Source organism: Brachyhypopomus gauderio, chromosome 9, assembly GCF_052324685.1.
Source record: "Brachyhypopomus gauderio isolate BG-103 chromosome 9, BGAUD_0.2, whole genome shotgun sequence".
NCBI lineage: Eukaryota > Metazoa > Chordata > Actinopteri > Gymnotiformes > Hypopomidae > Brachyhypopomus > Brachyhypopomus gauderio.
This window is the reverse complement of record NC_135219.1, coordinates 5164078-5180317: the sequence shown is the minus strand read 5'-3', so window position 1 is coordinate 5180317 and position 16240 is coordinate 5164078. Positions and strand designations below refer to the sequence as shown.

The following is a 16240-nucleotide window of genomic DNA, read 5'->3' as shown; positions in this document are numbered from 1 at the left end:
AAAGAACATGTATGGATTCACATAGTGAGTATGTATAGATTTAAAACAATCCATTTCCCATCCATTTTCAAAATCTTTAGCTACAGTGCATTTTATGTAGAGTGTTAGCTCTGTCTGCATGCTAGTGCAGTGTCAGCACTGATGAGAGAGCTGCTTTCATTTATAGATCCACAGTCCTGCAGCAGTAACACCTTTCCACTCAACCACGCCTTAGTGCGGGTCACATGATACTTCACAATTAACAGTATCATAATAATTTGTTGCAAATTCATTATAGTAATAAGTAATTAAACCCTTTGCTGTGACTCTCATATTTAACTCACATGCTGTCCATTTTGTTCTTGTCCTCCTTGAGGTGGCCCTCCTTCATTAGACTCCAGCTATGTTTAATTCAACTGACTGAACTTGATTAGGAAAGGCACACACCTGTCTATATAACACCTCACAGCTCACAGTGCATGTTAGAGCAAATGAGACTCATGAGGTTGAAGGAACTGCCCAAGGAGCTCAGAGACAGAATTGTGGCAAGGCACAGATCTGGCCAAGATTACAAAATAATTTCTGCAGCACAATGGAAGATGTTTGGGATGACCAGAACTCTTCCTAGACCTGGCCATCCAGCCAAACTGAGCAATTGTGAGAGAAGAGCCTTGGTGAGAGAGGTAAAGAAGAACCCAAAGATCACTGTTGCTGAGCTCCAGAGATGCAGTAGAGAGATGGGAGGAAGTTCCACGAAGTCAACCATCACTGCAGCCCTCCACCAGTCAGGGCTTTATGGCAGACATATTAAAGCCCGCATAGAGCTTGCCAAAAAATACATGAAGGACTTCCAGACTATAATAAGACTCTCTGGTCTGATGAAAAGAAGACTGAACTTTTTGGTATAAATTCTAAGTAGTATGTGTGGAGAATACCAGGCACTGCTCATAACCTGCCCAATACAATCCCAACAGTGAAACATGGTGGTGGCAGCATCATGCTATGGGGGTATTATTCAGCTGCAGGGACATGATGACTGGTTGCAGTTGAAAGAAAGATGAATGCGGCAATGTACAGAGTGCTCTGGACCTCAGACTGGGCCAAAGGTTTACTTTCCAACAAGACCATGACCCTAGGCACACAGCTACAATAACAAAGGAGGACTTTGGAACAACTCTGTGACCACTGGCCCAGCCAGAACTCTGACCTAAATCCAATTGAGCATCTCTGGAGAGACCTGAAAATGGCTGTCCACCAATGTTCAATATCTACCCTGTTATGACCATGTGATATTTCAGATTTACTGTCTGACATTTCAGACTTTTTTATTTCTACATTTGTTTTTACCAGTATCTGTCAAACCTTAACAATTTGGGGGCTCGCCACCGGGTCCTTTCTAGGTAAGCTTTGCATTTATCTATGAAGGATTGTTTAGCACTCTTGACCTTCTGACAGGCTGATGTTCTCCTCAAATGAATAAATTTGAACTGCAAATTTCTCATAGTGGTGAGTGATTTTTCCCCTAAAAAATTGCAGGTGAATAATTTTTCCGCATAATTGAGAGTGAATGTTTTCTCCTTGAATGTCCAAGTGAGTGATCTTTGTACACTGCTGTCGGGATACTAGTCCCCGACTGGAAATCCTGATCCAAATTTCTTGACCTGAACATCAATTGTTGTATTTAAATTGGATATTTGAGTCCTTTGCATTCCATACTGGGAGCACCCTTAACGAGGTCTTGAGGGCCTATCTGGGTAAATCCGTCACTGCTTACATTGACGACATTTTGATTTATTCCAAGACTCGAGACCATCACATAAAAGATGTACACGAGGTCCTGAGCACTATCCTGTGCTATCAGCTGTAAGCAAGCAAGCTGGAGAAGAGTTCCATCTCTCTGAGGTGAACTTCTTAGGTTACATCATTAGGCAGGGTTCAGTGTGTATGTAACTATGCAAGGTGGAGGCTGTGATTGGGTGGAGAAGACCCCAGATATGTTGCGAGCTCCAGCGGTTCGCCAGTTTTATCGGTGCATCATCCGGTCACTGAGCACCCTAGGTAGGCTCTTTACTGACCTGCTCCATGGCCGGGCACACTGTTTAACATGGGGCAAAGAAGCGGAGAAAGCATTTCAGGACCTGAAAACAGCGTTTGCCACCAGCCCCATATTACAGCAGCCTAAACCTAATCTCCCATTCTATGTAGATGTGGACTATCTCTTCCAGTGATGATCCGGTGCTCCCCCCTCAATGCTTTGTGAGGGCGGTGGACTGGAGCCTGGACCGTGCCATCCAATGTGCAAACCTGCATCCTCACTGTCTTTAGAATCGACAGTATGTTCAGTTGAAACAATGGAGTGAGTTAATATGCTGGGTGCACACGTCTCTGGGCACGAGCCAGATTAGCCAACCCCTCAATAATTACTGCTCATAGTAGCGGTGATATTAAAACACTACTTACCCCCAGTCTAGAAGTACTAGATGCCAAGCCCAAGTACTAATCTTGGAGGTAACAGTCGCGAGATATAGAGCCTACATGGAAGGAGGAAACGTTAGCCACGACACTATAAAAATGTAATGTTAGCAAGTGCGTGACCGAATAATCAACCTGATAAAAACCACAGGGAGACTGCGAGCTAGTTAACCCACTGCAATGGATTACAAGTGCGTAAGCGCCAAGCGCAATAACGTTGAGAAGCCACTGCAGAAAGCTAGCCGCCGAGTGAATCCACCTGAACACAATAGACCCTTTCAAAGTTTGTATACAAAGATGACGTCACGAAGATGCGCGCGCATATTGGCAACGGAAGTGTAGCATTTTATCATTGACTTGCGTTAGCATCAGCGCTGTTTTTTAAAATATGTAGTGTTGTTCAAAATAGAGATGTCTGGTTGTGTATACGGCTGTTCGAACCGTTATTCGTCGGGTAAAGGTTTAAAGTTTTATCGAATACCATCTGGATCGCGTCCATTTCAGAGCAATAGGAGACGGCTGTGGCTGCAGGCTATTAACAGTGTGGACTGGACAGAGGACATCATAAAGAATGCCCGCGTCTGTAGCGCCAATTTCATTTTAGGTCAGGTGGTTTTTCGTACATTTATTTAATTCAGGACGTCTGGTTATAACTGTCAATTACTCGGCCTGGGCTTAAAATAAAAATGGGCTTGTCCGAAGTGCTATTGCTAACTAGCTAGTGCAAGCACTTTCGGATTTCACGTATGTATTTCATACATTGTATATGCATTGTCTATTGTATATACACATATGAGATTTATAATTTCATTTGCCACGTTTATTAAACTGAGTACAGTAACATAAAATATTTTTCTACAACTCTACTTTATTTTGCACAATTTTAATCATTGTAGCATGTTCACCAAAATAATCACCTCATTTCATCCAGTGACTTGTAGGCGCGCAGTTTCTCTTTAGTGTAAACGCTAGGTTTCTCAATAAAATAAGTAAAGATATCTGGCCACTGAACTGGAGGCCATTTTGACAAATCATCCTCCCATTCTAATATTTTGTAAGGATCTGGAAGAATTTCTCCTGTCGGCAGGGTGAGTTTGCTCATATAATTGATACGATCTTGATTATTAAGCTGACTGACGTAGAGACTTACAGTAGATTCGGCTATTATTGAGACTTTTATTTTGAAAGATCGAATTAAATCTAAATCCCTGCGTATATGCATCATCATCATTGTGTGAGGATAATAGTGCATTAATATCTTGCTACACATACATACAGTGCTTGAAAGTAGTAACGTTTATTATCTTGTTTATATGGTAATGTAGGTACCATGCTAAACCAGCAGGTGGCAGTACCACTGGAAACACATGGAACAAGCTTGCTTTGACGGAAGTAAGGGTGTGTCTACAGTTCAGGTGTTTAAATACCCTGAACAGCCATTCATCTCTCTCTCTCTGGTTTGACCGACACATAGGTTAGACCTATTAAAGAGAGGCTCCGTAATATCTCCCGCTCTCTCTGGTTTGACCGACACATAGGTTAGACCTATTAAAGAGAGGCTCCGTAATATCTCCCTCTCTCTCTGGTTTGACCGACACATAGGTTAGACCTATTAAAGAGAGGCTCCGCCACTTCTCTCTCTCCGGTTTTCTTTGAGAACACGCGAACTTTGCAACGACTAACAGCAAACAGCTGAAAGTCGTACTACTTAATTAACGAGCCCGAGTTACGGTGCAATCTAACCAGCAACCGATCAACGTTACCGCGACAACAGATTCACCAAACGACTTCAATCAAGCTTGTTAACGCGGCCACATGGACTGAAACAAAGGCGATCAACTCCCTGTTGTTAAACCGTGAACGAGACTCGCGTTCCTGGACGATTCCCCAGCACACCTGGACGACGTCGCTTAATCAACGAGGAGCCTGCGGTGGAAATTCCCTCCTAATTCCAGGAGAATTCAGGGAGGACGACAAAACCCCAAATCCTCAACACGTGAGACTCTTACCGCTGGGCAAAGGGCATAGTTATTTGAACTACAGAGTTAACTAAGTTTTTTTGTTAATACATTCTGAATGTTTGTGTTTAACTTTATTTTCATAAACTTCGTTAAGATTTGTACACACAAGTTCTCCACCTGGCATGCAATCTCCATGTTTTATCTTCTGAATATTTGACAACTTGTAGTTCCCATTCTCAGACACACTACATTAATTTTTAGTTAGTAAGCCAGCGCCATTACTCTTTGTTCTGACCACGTTGGAATAAACCAGCTGAGCTCATTAACATAGTCGCGCTGCTCTACTATTTAAAGTCGGCGCCATTTTAGTTGCTTTGTTCTCCATAGGAGAACTGAGATTACAACTCCGCCCCCTCACACGCGCACAAGCGCGCACACTTACTCCTCCCCTTTTTTTACACACACACACACACACACACACACACACACACACACACACACACTAGATGCTGAGTCTTCACTGTAAATATACTGATCCATGTTGATGCTCTTTGTGTTTTAGAATAGTTGGTTTTAAATAAATGTATCATTTATTTTCACCAAATTGTCTGTGTTGATGTCATTCAAAAGTGGTTGTTGCCAAAACCTCCAAAGAATTCATTGTTAAATCCTTCAGATACCAAACCATTCATTACCTTTAGTTGATAACTAAACTTGTGGTTCTGGTATAATTAGAATATGAGACTGATTCTAAAATTAATGAGACTGATTAATAATTAAGGTAAAACAAATTATATCTACTTTAAAGGATTAGTAGGTGAAACCCCTACATAATTGGTGCCCCTGCGTGAGGGAGATTTCTGGCTCAACCCTATTTGTTTGATATCAACCATAATTTCATATCATAGGCTTTCAAGCCATTAGAATAGGACCATCTCCAAATTCGCCAGAAGAGGGCGCCAGAGCGCTTCCCAAGTCTTCCTATAGAGGAAAGCTAATACTTGGTAACTACAGTTTGGTGATACCTTGTTCTAATTTGTTTACCATTTGGTTACTATTCACATTCATTGAGCAATCAACTGAAGATCAGTATATTTATTTCACTCATTTAACTTCTGGCTTGTTAAATTTGGCTTGTCCACCTAGGTAATTACCCTTTTTACCTGCCCAGACACAAGGTTCTGGCACAATAGCTAAGCCAGATTGTACTGAAGCTGACTTGATTTTGTCCCTTTTTTTGAGCTAGTCTATAAGTACATTTAGACTAACCATGGCTTTTCTAAAACAGAATACTTGTCAATCTTTGCTTCAGCTCCTTCAGATGCTTGAACCAGGTAGGAAGGATGTTGACAAACCTCTAAAGGACTACTTTGAGGAGACCCCTACCGTTCCAGATGTAGTTTTTAAAATGTTCCTTCTATGTCAGCAGCAGGCTCGCTTAGAAGTAGAGGCACTACGCAAGGAAAATAGACTCCTCAAACAGGACACTGCTAAGCTCAGTTCTGAGGTTGAGAGCCTTCGCCACAACCTCCAACTGACCACTCGTGCGCTGAATGACGTGCTCACTGTAAGTGAACGTCACACGGGCTTAACAGAAACTGCCCGCCTCCAAAGGGAGAGTGAGCTTGCCCGTGCAAGAGCGCAAGATTTCCTTGCAACTAGATCTGGCACCTCTAGACCTTCTTTATTAGTTACAGTAGAAAGCCAATATAGTCAGCACTCCACAGGTGATGATACACCTGTCGTACATCCTAAGGCCCCGGCTCCAGTCCCCACGAGTCTTAGGTTAGATGTAACTAGTTCTTCCTCAGAGTATCCATATGATACTACTGACGGTTCAGCTTCTGAAGCTCAAAGTGAAGCCTCTGTGGAGAATCACCCTCCTAGAGCAGATGCCCTGTCTGCATCCTCTTGCTACAAGTCAGCAGAGCCCTCTTACTCGTCCCTAGCTTCTGCCCCCTTACTCTTGAGTAACAAAAAGAGTAATACTAATCCTGCTATGTCTTTTGGCCCTCCTTATTCTCTGCATGATGTCCAGACCAGGGACATCCCGTCAGGTACAGCAGCTAGGAAGCCTTACTTAAATGCTGAGCATCATTCCACTGACCCACGCACAGGCTGGCGCAGTGACGTACGTGTTCCAGCTTCTTCCTCAAGGAGAAATGCAGGTATTTCTCAACTTGAGATGCGCAAAGGCTCACTGTTGCCCCCTATGGACAGAGACCAGGAAGGTAGAAAGCATGCTGGTGACCATTATCCTCTGTGTGATGTCCAGACCAGGGACATCTCATTAGGTACCACAGTTAGGAAGCCTTGTATGAATGCTGAGCATCATTCCACTGACCCACGCACAGGCTGGCACAGTGATGTACATGCTCCAGCTACTTCCTCAAGAGGAAATGCAGAAATTTCCCAACTTGAGATGCACAAAGGCTCACTGTTGCCCCCTATGCACACAGAGCAGGTCGGCAGGAGGCATGCTGATGTACACCACTGGCAGAACGTACAGACAAGGGACGTCTCACCAGATAGAGCAGATAACAGGCCTTACTTAAACGCTGAGCATCATTCCACTGACCCACGCACAGGCTGGCACAGTGACGTACATACTACAGCTTTTTCCTCAAGGAGAAATACAGATATTTCTCAACTTGAGATGCATAAAGGCTCATTACTGCCACCTAGGCACAGAGAGACAGGAGGCAGTAGGCATCCCATTGACCATGAGTTACACCACTTGGATAGTGAAGGTCCACCTTCCTATTCTAATAGACATGTCCTTGAACATTTCCCTCGGTTAAAGCTGCTAGATTCACTAGCCAAGGACATGGAGCCATTCAACCCAGCAAGTCCAAACTACCATGTTGAAGACTACCTCAAGGAAATTGAGCGTAGCCTCTCAGACTTGCCCTATGCAACAGAACGAGAGAAAGTGAAGCTAATTTGGAAAACCACCTCTAGATCAGTTCACACGTTCATAGAGTCACAGCCGTTTTCCATTAGGGACAGTTACACTCAGCTATGCAAAGCCCTCGCTGAGGAGTATTCCCCTTATTTTGACGAAGCGTCAGCATTCATGTCAGCCATTAAAATTAAGCACAAGCGTTCAGAGCATCCCAGGGATTACTTTAATCGCTTGAAACAAACATTTTTCCAGGGAAGAAATGGACCAGGTCTCACAGAAGACCGAACCTTCAAATCCCTATTTTTGCACAATCTCCAACCTTGTGTGAGAACCCATGTCACACTTTTAGCACGCCAAGGTGACCTGTCGATGCGTGAGATCAGAAAGACCACGCAGACAGTTTGGGAGACTGTTGTGCAGCCCAGTCTGCCTGAAGGAGACTCCAAAGAGCTCCAAGATCCTCCCCATGATTTCCCTGCAAATTCAGACACTGTTCTTTCTGCAGGCCCCTCTCACTACTCTCGTCACAGGGACAGAGCCAAGAGGTGGAAAGAGAGGCAGAACCAGTGGAAGGGGGGACAGCCATAGATGAGGATCAGTCAGTGGACCTCCAGCCTGAGCCAGGAGGAGGTAGAACTGACTTTATACGAAGTTACATGTAAACCTTCAGCCTGTAAACATGTAGCTATGTTTCCAGATCTCTAACCCTTTAAAAGGGAGATGTCCCTGGCATCATCTCCGCTCACAGTTCTGCATTCTCAATGCAATAGGTTCTCTACTAAGGGGGGTGTACCCGGCGTTACCTCCTAACTTCTACATTTTACCCCTCACACAGATCTCATTCTCTCCTCTACCAGTATAGCAAGTGTGAGATACTTAAATACTTGTCTATCACAGGATAGGATGAGGCATTACACCTCAGTTAAACCCCCATTTACATTTTACTAGATCTCACAAGAAGCCACACTCTAACTGGACATTAACCCAAATGTTTTAGTCCAGCAAGATCTTTCCTTTAAAGCATTGTTAGGTTTGTTCCAGCCAACAAACTAACACCAACATGTGCTAACTCCACACCTTTCTCCATGCCTGATGTATTTCCTCTTTTCCATCAAAGGCATTTAATCCTGCATGTGACCTTGTTTTCTTATTGTAAAGCCAAGAGAAATCTAAGCCATGCATTAGTATCCTTTCATTGTTTTTCTTGATTTGGTTAACCTTAGTTATTGTTCAAGAACTGCCCAGTAGTGAACTTGTTGCCCAGATGTGTCTCTACAGCGTCTCCCAGCCATCTCATGGATTATGCTATGAGCGGGATGGACAACTTGACTCATGGAATTGATCATCTTCCAGTGGATGCTACAGGGAACATGGACTGCATGGATAACCTTTTGTGCTCTTCAGGACTGTGACATCAGCCCCAGTCTGAAGACCAAGGGGGGAATGTAGGTACCATGCTAAACCAGCAGGTGGCAGTACCACTGGAAACACATGGAACAAGCTTGCTTTGACGGAAGTAAGGGTGTGTCTACAGTTCAGGTGTTTAAATACCCTGAACAGCCATTCATCTCTCTCTCTCTGGTTTGACCGACACATAGGTTAGACCTATTAAAGAGAGGCTCCGTAATATCTCCCGCTCTCTCTGGTTTGACCGACACATAGGTTAGACCTATTAAAGAGAGGCTCCGTAATATCTCCCTCTCTCTCTGGTTTGACCGACACATAGGTTAGACCTATTAAAGAGAGGCTCCGCCACTTCTCTCTCTCCGGTTTTCTTTGAGAACACGCGAACTTTGCAACGACTAACAGCAAACAGCTGAAAGTCGTACTACTTAATTAACGAGCCCGAGTTACGGTGCAATCTAACCAGCAACCGATCAACGTTACCGCGACAACAGATTCACCAAACGACTTCAATCAAGCTTGTTAACGCGGCCACACGGACTGAAACAAAGGCGATCAACTCCCTGTTGTTAAACCGTGAACGAGACTCGCGTTCCTGGACGATTCCCCAGCACACCTGGACGACGTCGCTTAATCAACGAGGAGCCTGCGGTGGAAATTCCCTCCTAATTCCAGGAGAATTCAGGGAGGACGACAAAACCCCAAATCCTCAACACGTGAGACTCTTACCGCTGGGCATAGTTCATCAAAGGGCATAGTTATTTGAACTACAGAGTTAACTAAGTTTTTTTGTTAATACATTCTGAATGTTTGTGTTTAACTTTATTTTCATAAACTTCGTTAAGATTTGTACACACAAGTTCTCCACCTGGCATGCAATCTCCATGTTTTATCTTCTGAATATTTGACAACTTGTAGTTCCCATTCTCAGACACACTACATTAATTTTTAGTTAGTAAGCCAGCGCCATTACTCTTTGTTCTGACCACGTTGGAATAAACCAGCTGAGCTCATTAACATAGTCGCGCTGCTCTACTATTTAAAGTCGGCGCCATTTTAGTTGCTTTGTTCTCCATAGGAGAACTGAGATTACAACTCCGCCCCCTCACACGCGCACAAGCGCGCACACTTACTCCTCCCCTTTTTTTACACACACACACACACACACACACACACACACACACACACTAGATGCTGAGTCTTCACTGTAAATATACTGATCCATGTTGATGCTCTTTGTGTTTTAGAATAGTTGGTTTTAAATAAATGTATCATTTATTTTCACCAAATTGTCTGTGTTGATGTCATTCAAAAGTGGTTGTTGCCAAAACCTCCAAAGAATTCATTGTTAAATCCTTCAGATACCAAACCATTCATTACCTTTAGTTGATAACTAAACTTGTGGTTCTGGTATAATTAGAATATGAGACTGATTCTAAAATTAATGAGACTGATTAATAATTAAGGTAAAACAAATTATATCTACTTTAAAGGATTAGTAGGTGAAACCCCTACAGTAAAGAATTTGGATCTGCACTGTGGTCCCATGGGACAAATCTCCACTTCCGTGGCCAAAATGCGCGCGCATCTTTTTGGTGACGTTGCTCATGAAACAGTCTATTTAACAGCTAACATTAACAATCGATGACTAACTTGCACTCCGATACCAGAGAAAACAATTTACCTACCTCCAGGAAGAGTGTAGTCTAAACGAACCCCAACCACAGCCTTGACAAAAATCGCCCGCAGACGAACAGCATCAAACTAACGCCGATGACCGGACGGCGTAGGGCAGCCAGAACGTGCGTCTGGCAATGTCGGCGCCCTGAATTTAAAGTCCAGCCCTACGTGGAATGCCCGAGCAGCGTGATAACGCAACCAATGACGCGACGTGGCTGCAGCACCCGTAGTGGTGCCGAAGCACCACTACACAATATACCTAACCAACTTGCTATAAACTTTGCTATAAACAATAGCCTGCTTTGTCAGAGGTTTATCATAAACATGCGCAACAGATGGGATACTTTAGAGGGAATTGGTATTAGCATTGATTTACCTTACCTTTTAACTGATACTAATAATGAGCTTGTCTGGCCCAGTATAGCTATAACCAAGACCGTAGCTAAACAATTAATTTATTAATTAATTTGATTTATTAAATAACCAACAACATATAAAACAATAACATAACCATACTAGATTAAAGTAACAAGAATAATACCTAATGGAAACAAGAGTTACCGACCGGTGCAGGCTGCCTCACAGAGAAGAAGAGCAGAAGAGGAAGAGCCCCCTGTACTCACAAACCTCTCCTTTTATAACCACCCCCCCCCCATAGTACTTATGTACTATATTTTCATAACCAATGGGAATCAAGTTCCTGGTAAAGACAACAGTACATTTGCATAGAGTGCATTCCACACAGGACTGCCAGCTTTGGGGTGAAGTCTACAAACCTTCTCAGGGAGTGATGGAACTCTTACCCTGTTAGCATAACCTTTCCCAGTACACCACAAGCGGCAAAACAAGACTAAACATGCCACACAAACAAACTGATGTAACTAAAATACAAATGGTCAGTTTTATCCCATTGCTATGGGAACCTCTTGAGGTTATGGAGGAACACCAGATCCTGCATCCCCCACAGGAACACATCCGACCACTCCTACAATGCCATTAAGAAAGAGCAGAGGAGAAGCCAAATGTTTTGCAGGTGGAAGTCAAAGCCAACCTGCCCGAACATGGCGGATTTACCTCCCCCTTGACTTGCAGATTATACAAACCTGCCTTCTACTCAACTGTAGTAGACTGCTTTGGGCCGTTCCTTTGCGAGAAGAGATGGGGCCTTCTGTTTAAATTCCTCACCACAAGAGCGGTTCACATAGAAGTCCTGACTGCAGTCGACACGGCTGAATTCCTTATGGCCCTTAGGAGGTTTGTAGCAGGCTACGGAACGCCGGCAGAACTGTTCTCTGGTCAAGGAACCAATTTCCTTGGAGGCACCACTGAGCTCAAGAACCTACAGCAGAGGTTGGCTACCCAACAGATCCACTTCCATTTTAATCCTCTAGTCGCGTCTCACTTTCGGAGGAGCATGGGAGCGAGAGATCCGCTCTCTGAAGACTGCACTCTACATCACTCTCAGCACAGATGCAGTTACTGAAGAAGTCCTTATGACGGTCCTAATAGAGATCAAGGCAATCCTCAACTCAAGTCACTCGGGTATGCCTCTTCAGACTGTTCAGACCCCGATCGCATAATTCCAAGCTGTCTCATGGGGTTGCCAGACAGCTCTTTACCTCAAGTAGTTTATCCCAGGTCAGATGGAGACACTCCCAGCTGTTGGCTGATAAATTGTGGTCAGCCTTCGTGAATAAATAACTGCTTGGGATGCAGACTAGAGGATAGCAGAGCCCAGATGACAACATTACGATCGGAGAGACTGTAATGTTGGTTGACCCACAAGTGCCATGGACAAGTTGGCATATAGGACAAGCCATGAGAGTCTTTCCCAGGTTCGATAATTAAGTGAGAACAGCAGAAGTTCGGATAAAAGACTGTATCTTAGGCCAGACACCGACTGATATTGTTGCTGAAGATGCAGGATGACGAGGATGATCAACAGGTCACTCGGTCCTTCTAGGGAGCAAAATAATAAATTTGGGGGCAGCAATATCGGAAAGACCGCTGCTCTCCCATACATACTGCAGCAGAGAGTGCCACTGCTGACACGCCAGAGACTGGCAATGCCAGAGGCGGGAGATATCGAGCACATGCAAACTCTGACATTCTCCCTACCTGGCATGTGTGTTAGAATATGCATTCATGACTAAATGTGAATATTTGTTACTGTTGTGGAATTTGTAAACAGGTTAGTTAAGGGTAGATATTTCACCCTTGTTGTTAATTCTTGTAAGGTCTAAGGACAATACTAAATTAGTTTGAATGTTAGGCAGGCTGTGTGCGTGTAAAAATCACCATGTTTGAATGTTTATTACTGTTGAACGATTACATTAATGCATGTCATCTGCTATTCGTTGCAGACCATACGTTACACACTTCACTCCACTTCACTATCTTTCCTGCTCACATGCTAGACAGATCCGTGAACATTGTGATTAGTCTGTGGACCTGATGTGCTGTGCTGAGAGTGTTATTAAAACATATGAACATCACAACGTGCATTCTACACTCCGAAGGTGGACGAAATAATATTAAGAATTTGCCTAACGCAGTCCAGTAGTCTTGCTTTTATCGAACAGTAGTAGAGGGCGGTACCTCATGACCTGGCCTTATCTGTCAGCAGGGAGATGACAAATGCTACCCGAGCCAAATGTGGCATAGCTGGTTAATAGGCGAAGTATATCTCGCACTGACCCTGAACCTCTCTCACAGCTCTGGGCCTCCAAAGTAATGCTGTGGGCAGGCTATGTAAGATCAAGAAGGGGAGGGGTTTGTGGCTCTTTCAGATCTAGCCCAGGTGCTTAACTGCTGCGTGCAGGTAGCCAAGCTGCCCATATCGCTTCTTAGCTCTCCCAACTCTCTGTTGCTGCTCAAGGGCAACATGCTGGGAGGCTAGCATAGCAGCCACATCTGTAGCCATCGCGCTGCTGCCTGCCGGGTTTGCATTCTGTAACAGGGTGATAGAAGCAGCAGACGTGGAGTATGCTGCCGTGGAATCACAGTGAAATAAAGCAAAGCCACACTCACACAGTGATAGGCAGAATAAAGATAAGCACTGCAGAGTCCATGACAATCAGAGGGAGGTAACCGAAGATGATGCACACACTCTTCAAGGCTCAAGGAATGCACAGCGATGACTTGCTGGACCTGTGGGCTGAAGTAGGGAGTGAGGGTGATAAGGAACAGGTGCTCGTGATTAAGATGTATGCAGGTGAATTGGATAGAGGGACTGGCTGTGTTGAGGAATGTGAAGTGGGCAGCTCCCCTGTGGGGCTGGCCCAGCCAACCTTGACAGATACTTGCCAACAGATATCATTCACATAGTGACTTTAGACTCAGTTCATTTTTTGTGTTTTGTGAAGTTATTGGGAGTTATTTTGAAGGACATTATTAAATATGAATGTCTGCTTATTGTCATCATAATTGTGAAAGGAAAAAAGTGGAATATTTCATTGATACACATACACATGATATATTTTGATATACTACTTTTTATTATTTGACTAAGTTGTTAAAGAAATGTGAGCAAGGGAACATTACTGACATTGCCAAAATATGAACATATCACTGCAACATCATGTGTTTACAAATTTTGAAAGGGTCATTTGCCCACTTCTATGTAGTGATTGACTTTTGCTTGTTCTCTCATTCTACACATTGGCACAGAGTTCATTTTAAACATCAATTAAACTGCCCCTGTGATTTCAGGTATAAACAATGATACTATAGACCAGTGGTCGGCAACCTATGGCACGCGTGCCACTGTTGGCACGCCAAGGCATAATCACTGGCACGCGCCACGCTGGACCAGCATCAGCAAAAAATTTTACAGACATTTAAAGATATTTAAATAGCGATGAATCAAGCGCTAGGACCACGCAGAAAACGACCACTCCGAGTTCGCTTAAATAAATCTGGGCTAAGAACGTTTTGGGAAACTCACCCCTGGTCTATTAGTAGTTCACTCTTTTTACTTACTACATTTTCATTAAAACAAAATGTTTTGTTTACATTGAAAAACAGCACTTATGTACTAAATTGTCTTAGATGTACTTATGTACTAAATTTTCATAAAAAGTTGGGGGGTTTCTTGCATTATTCTACTATGAACACAGATTTATTCTTGATGATTTTTTCTTAAATATTTTGCCTAATAAAATTATTTTGAGGGCCTTTCTAAACCAGCTGTAGAAGAAAGCATACACAATAGGATTACATGCTGTATTTGAATAAGCAATCCAACTAAACATGTCAAACAGTTGTTGTGGACCAATGTTACCAAAACAGGTCACCATTAGACTGTAGATAAAAAATGGTGTCCAAAATGATATATACACTCCCATAATGATGGTCAGTGTTTTAGTGGCTTTTCTCTCTGTCTTACAAGTAGAGTGCACCCCTCTGGATGTGTTTTGCTGAGAGAGACTATGTTGGACTGAATGTAGTTGTCTGTGTGCAACAAGATAAATTTTCAAATATATGCTCACCATGACAATGGAAGGAATGTAGCAAGTGAAGAGAGAAAGTATTAAAGAAGAAATGGGTCCCAAAATTGCTGCACACTCACCCTCACATTTAACATCACCGTACTGTTCAGTGCCCAAAATGTTTAACTGTATGAATACAATTCCCACAGTTGCAGAATAACTCCAGCAAATTACAATCATAAATAGAGAAGTAAGAGTAGTCATTTTACTATGGTACAGCAGGGGGTGACATACAGCATAATATCGCTCAATAGAAATAAAAGTTAAAGTTAAAACAGAGGCAGTGCACAATACAGCATCAAGACTGCTGTGTATTTTACAGAACACAGTTCCAAAATACCAGCAGGTCTCCATAGTGCGTATCATACTGGGAGGCATCACAATCCCTCCTAGGAGCAGATCAGCTACAGCCAGAGAGAGAGTTAAGTAGTTAGTTGGGGTGTGGAGCTGCTTGAAATGAATAATGGCAATGATGACCAGAAGGCTTCCAAATGTTGTAAGAATAATAACAGTTCCAATGACACAATATATCACAACTTTTACAGCCAGAGGATAAATAAGCTTCGGACATGAATTAGGATGAAGGTCATAACAAAGAGAAATGTTTCCTGTGCTCATGTATTGTTGTAGGCTTGAGTTCATCATGCTTTAATCCTTTAATTGGCAAGATGGTTTGATATTGAAGTACTGTTGAAGTATTGTTGTCTTCAGCAATGATCCAAATGATTTAAAACAAACATTTCTTCTTAGAAATCTTTTCAAACAACGTCTGAAAACATAACAAGAAAATGTATATGCCATACTGAAATAAAGAACATAAAACATTCACATTCTGGGTATTTATTATATATATATATATATATATATATATATATATATATATATATATATATATATATATATATATATATATATATACACACACACACAGTCCGTTTCATATACAGCCTTACCTCTGTCTGCATACCAGGGCCGTGTCAGCATTGAGAGAGCAGCTTTCTTTTATACACCCACAGTCCTGCAGCAGAAACACCTTTCCACTAAATCAGCCCTCTGTGCTGGTCACATGATACTCTCAGAATTAACAAACAGGACCTCCAATAACAAAATATGTCAACTCTCACAGCCAGTACAAATATGCTCCTGGAAAGGACTAATAATGAGCAAGATGTCCTCCTCACTTTTACTCACTATTAGAGGACACGGTTTGTTAAAACATATTTATAACGGTTATAATAATGCTTATAAAGCTTAAAATAGTTAATGAATTTGTGATTGTTCAATTTAGAAAGTATCATCACAGCTATCATCCAGAGTCAAGACTAAAAAGTAAATATCTGCTTTGTTTT

General features: G+C 42.7%; 1 protein-coding gene across 1 annotated transcript; it reads right to left on the bottom strand.

Moving 5' to 3' along the window:
- Positions 1–14507: 14507 nt before the first annotated feature.
- On the bottom strand, positions 14508–15652 carry LOC143523626 (trace amine-associated receptor 1-like). Its single transcript, XM_077018185.1, has one exon. The coding sequence runs from the start codon at positions 15534–15536 to the stop codon at positions 14508–14510; it is 1029 nt and encodes a 342-aa protein (XP_076874300.1). The 5' UTR covers positions 15537–15652.
- Between the last annotated feature and the right edge of the window lie 588 nt (positions 15653–16240).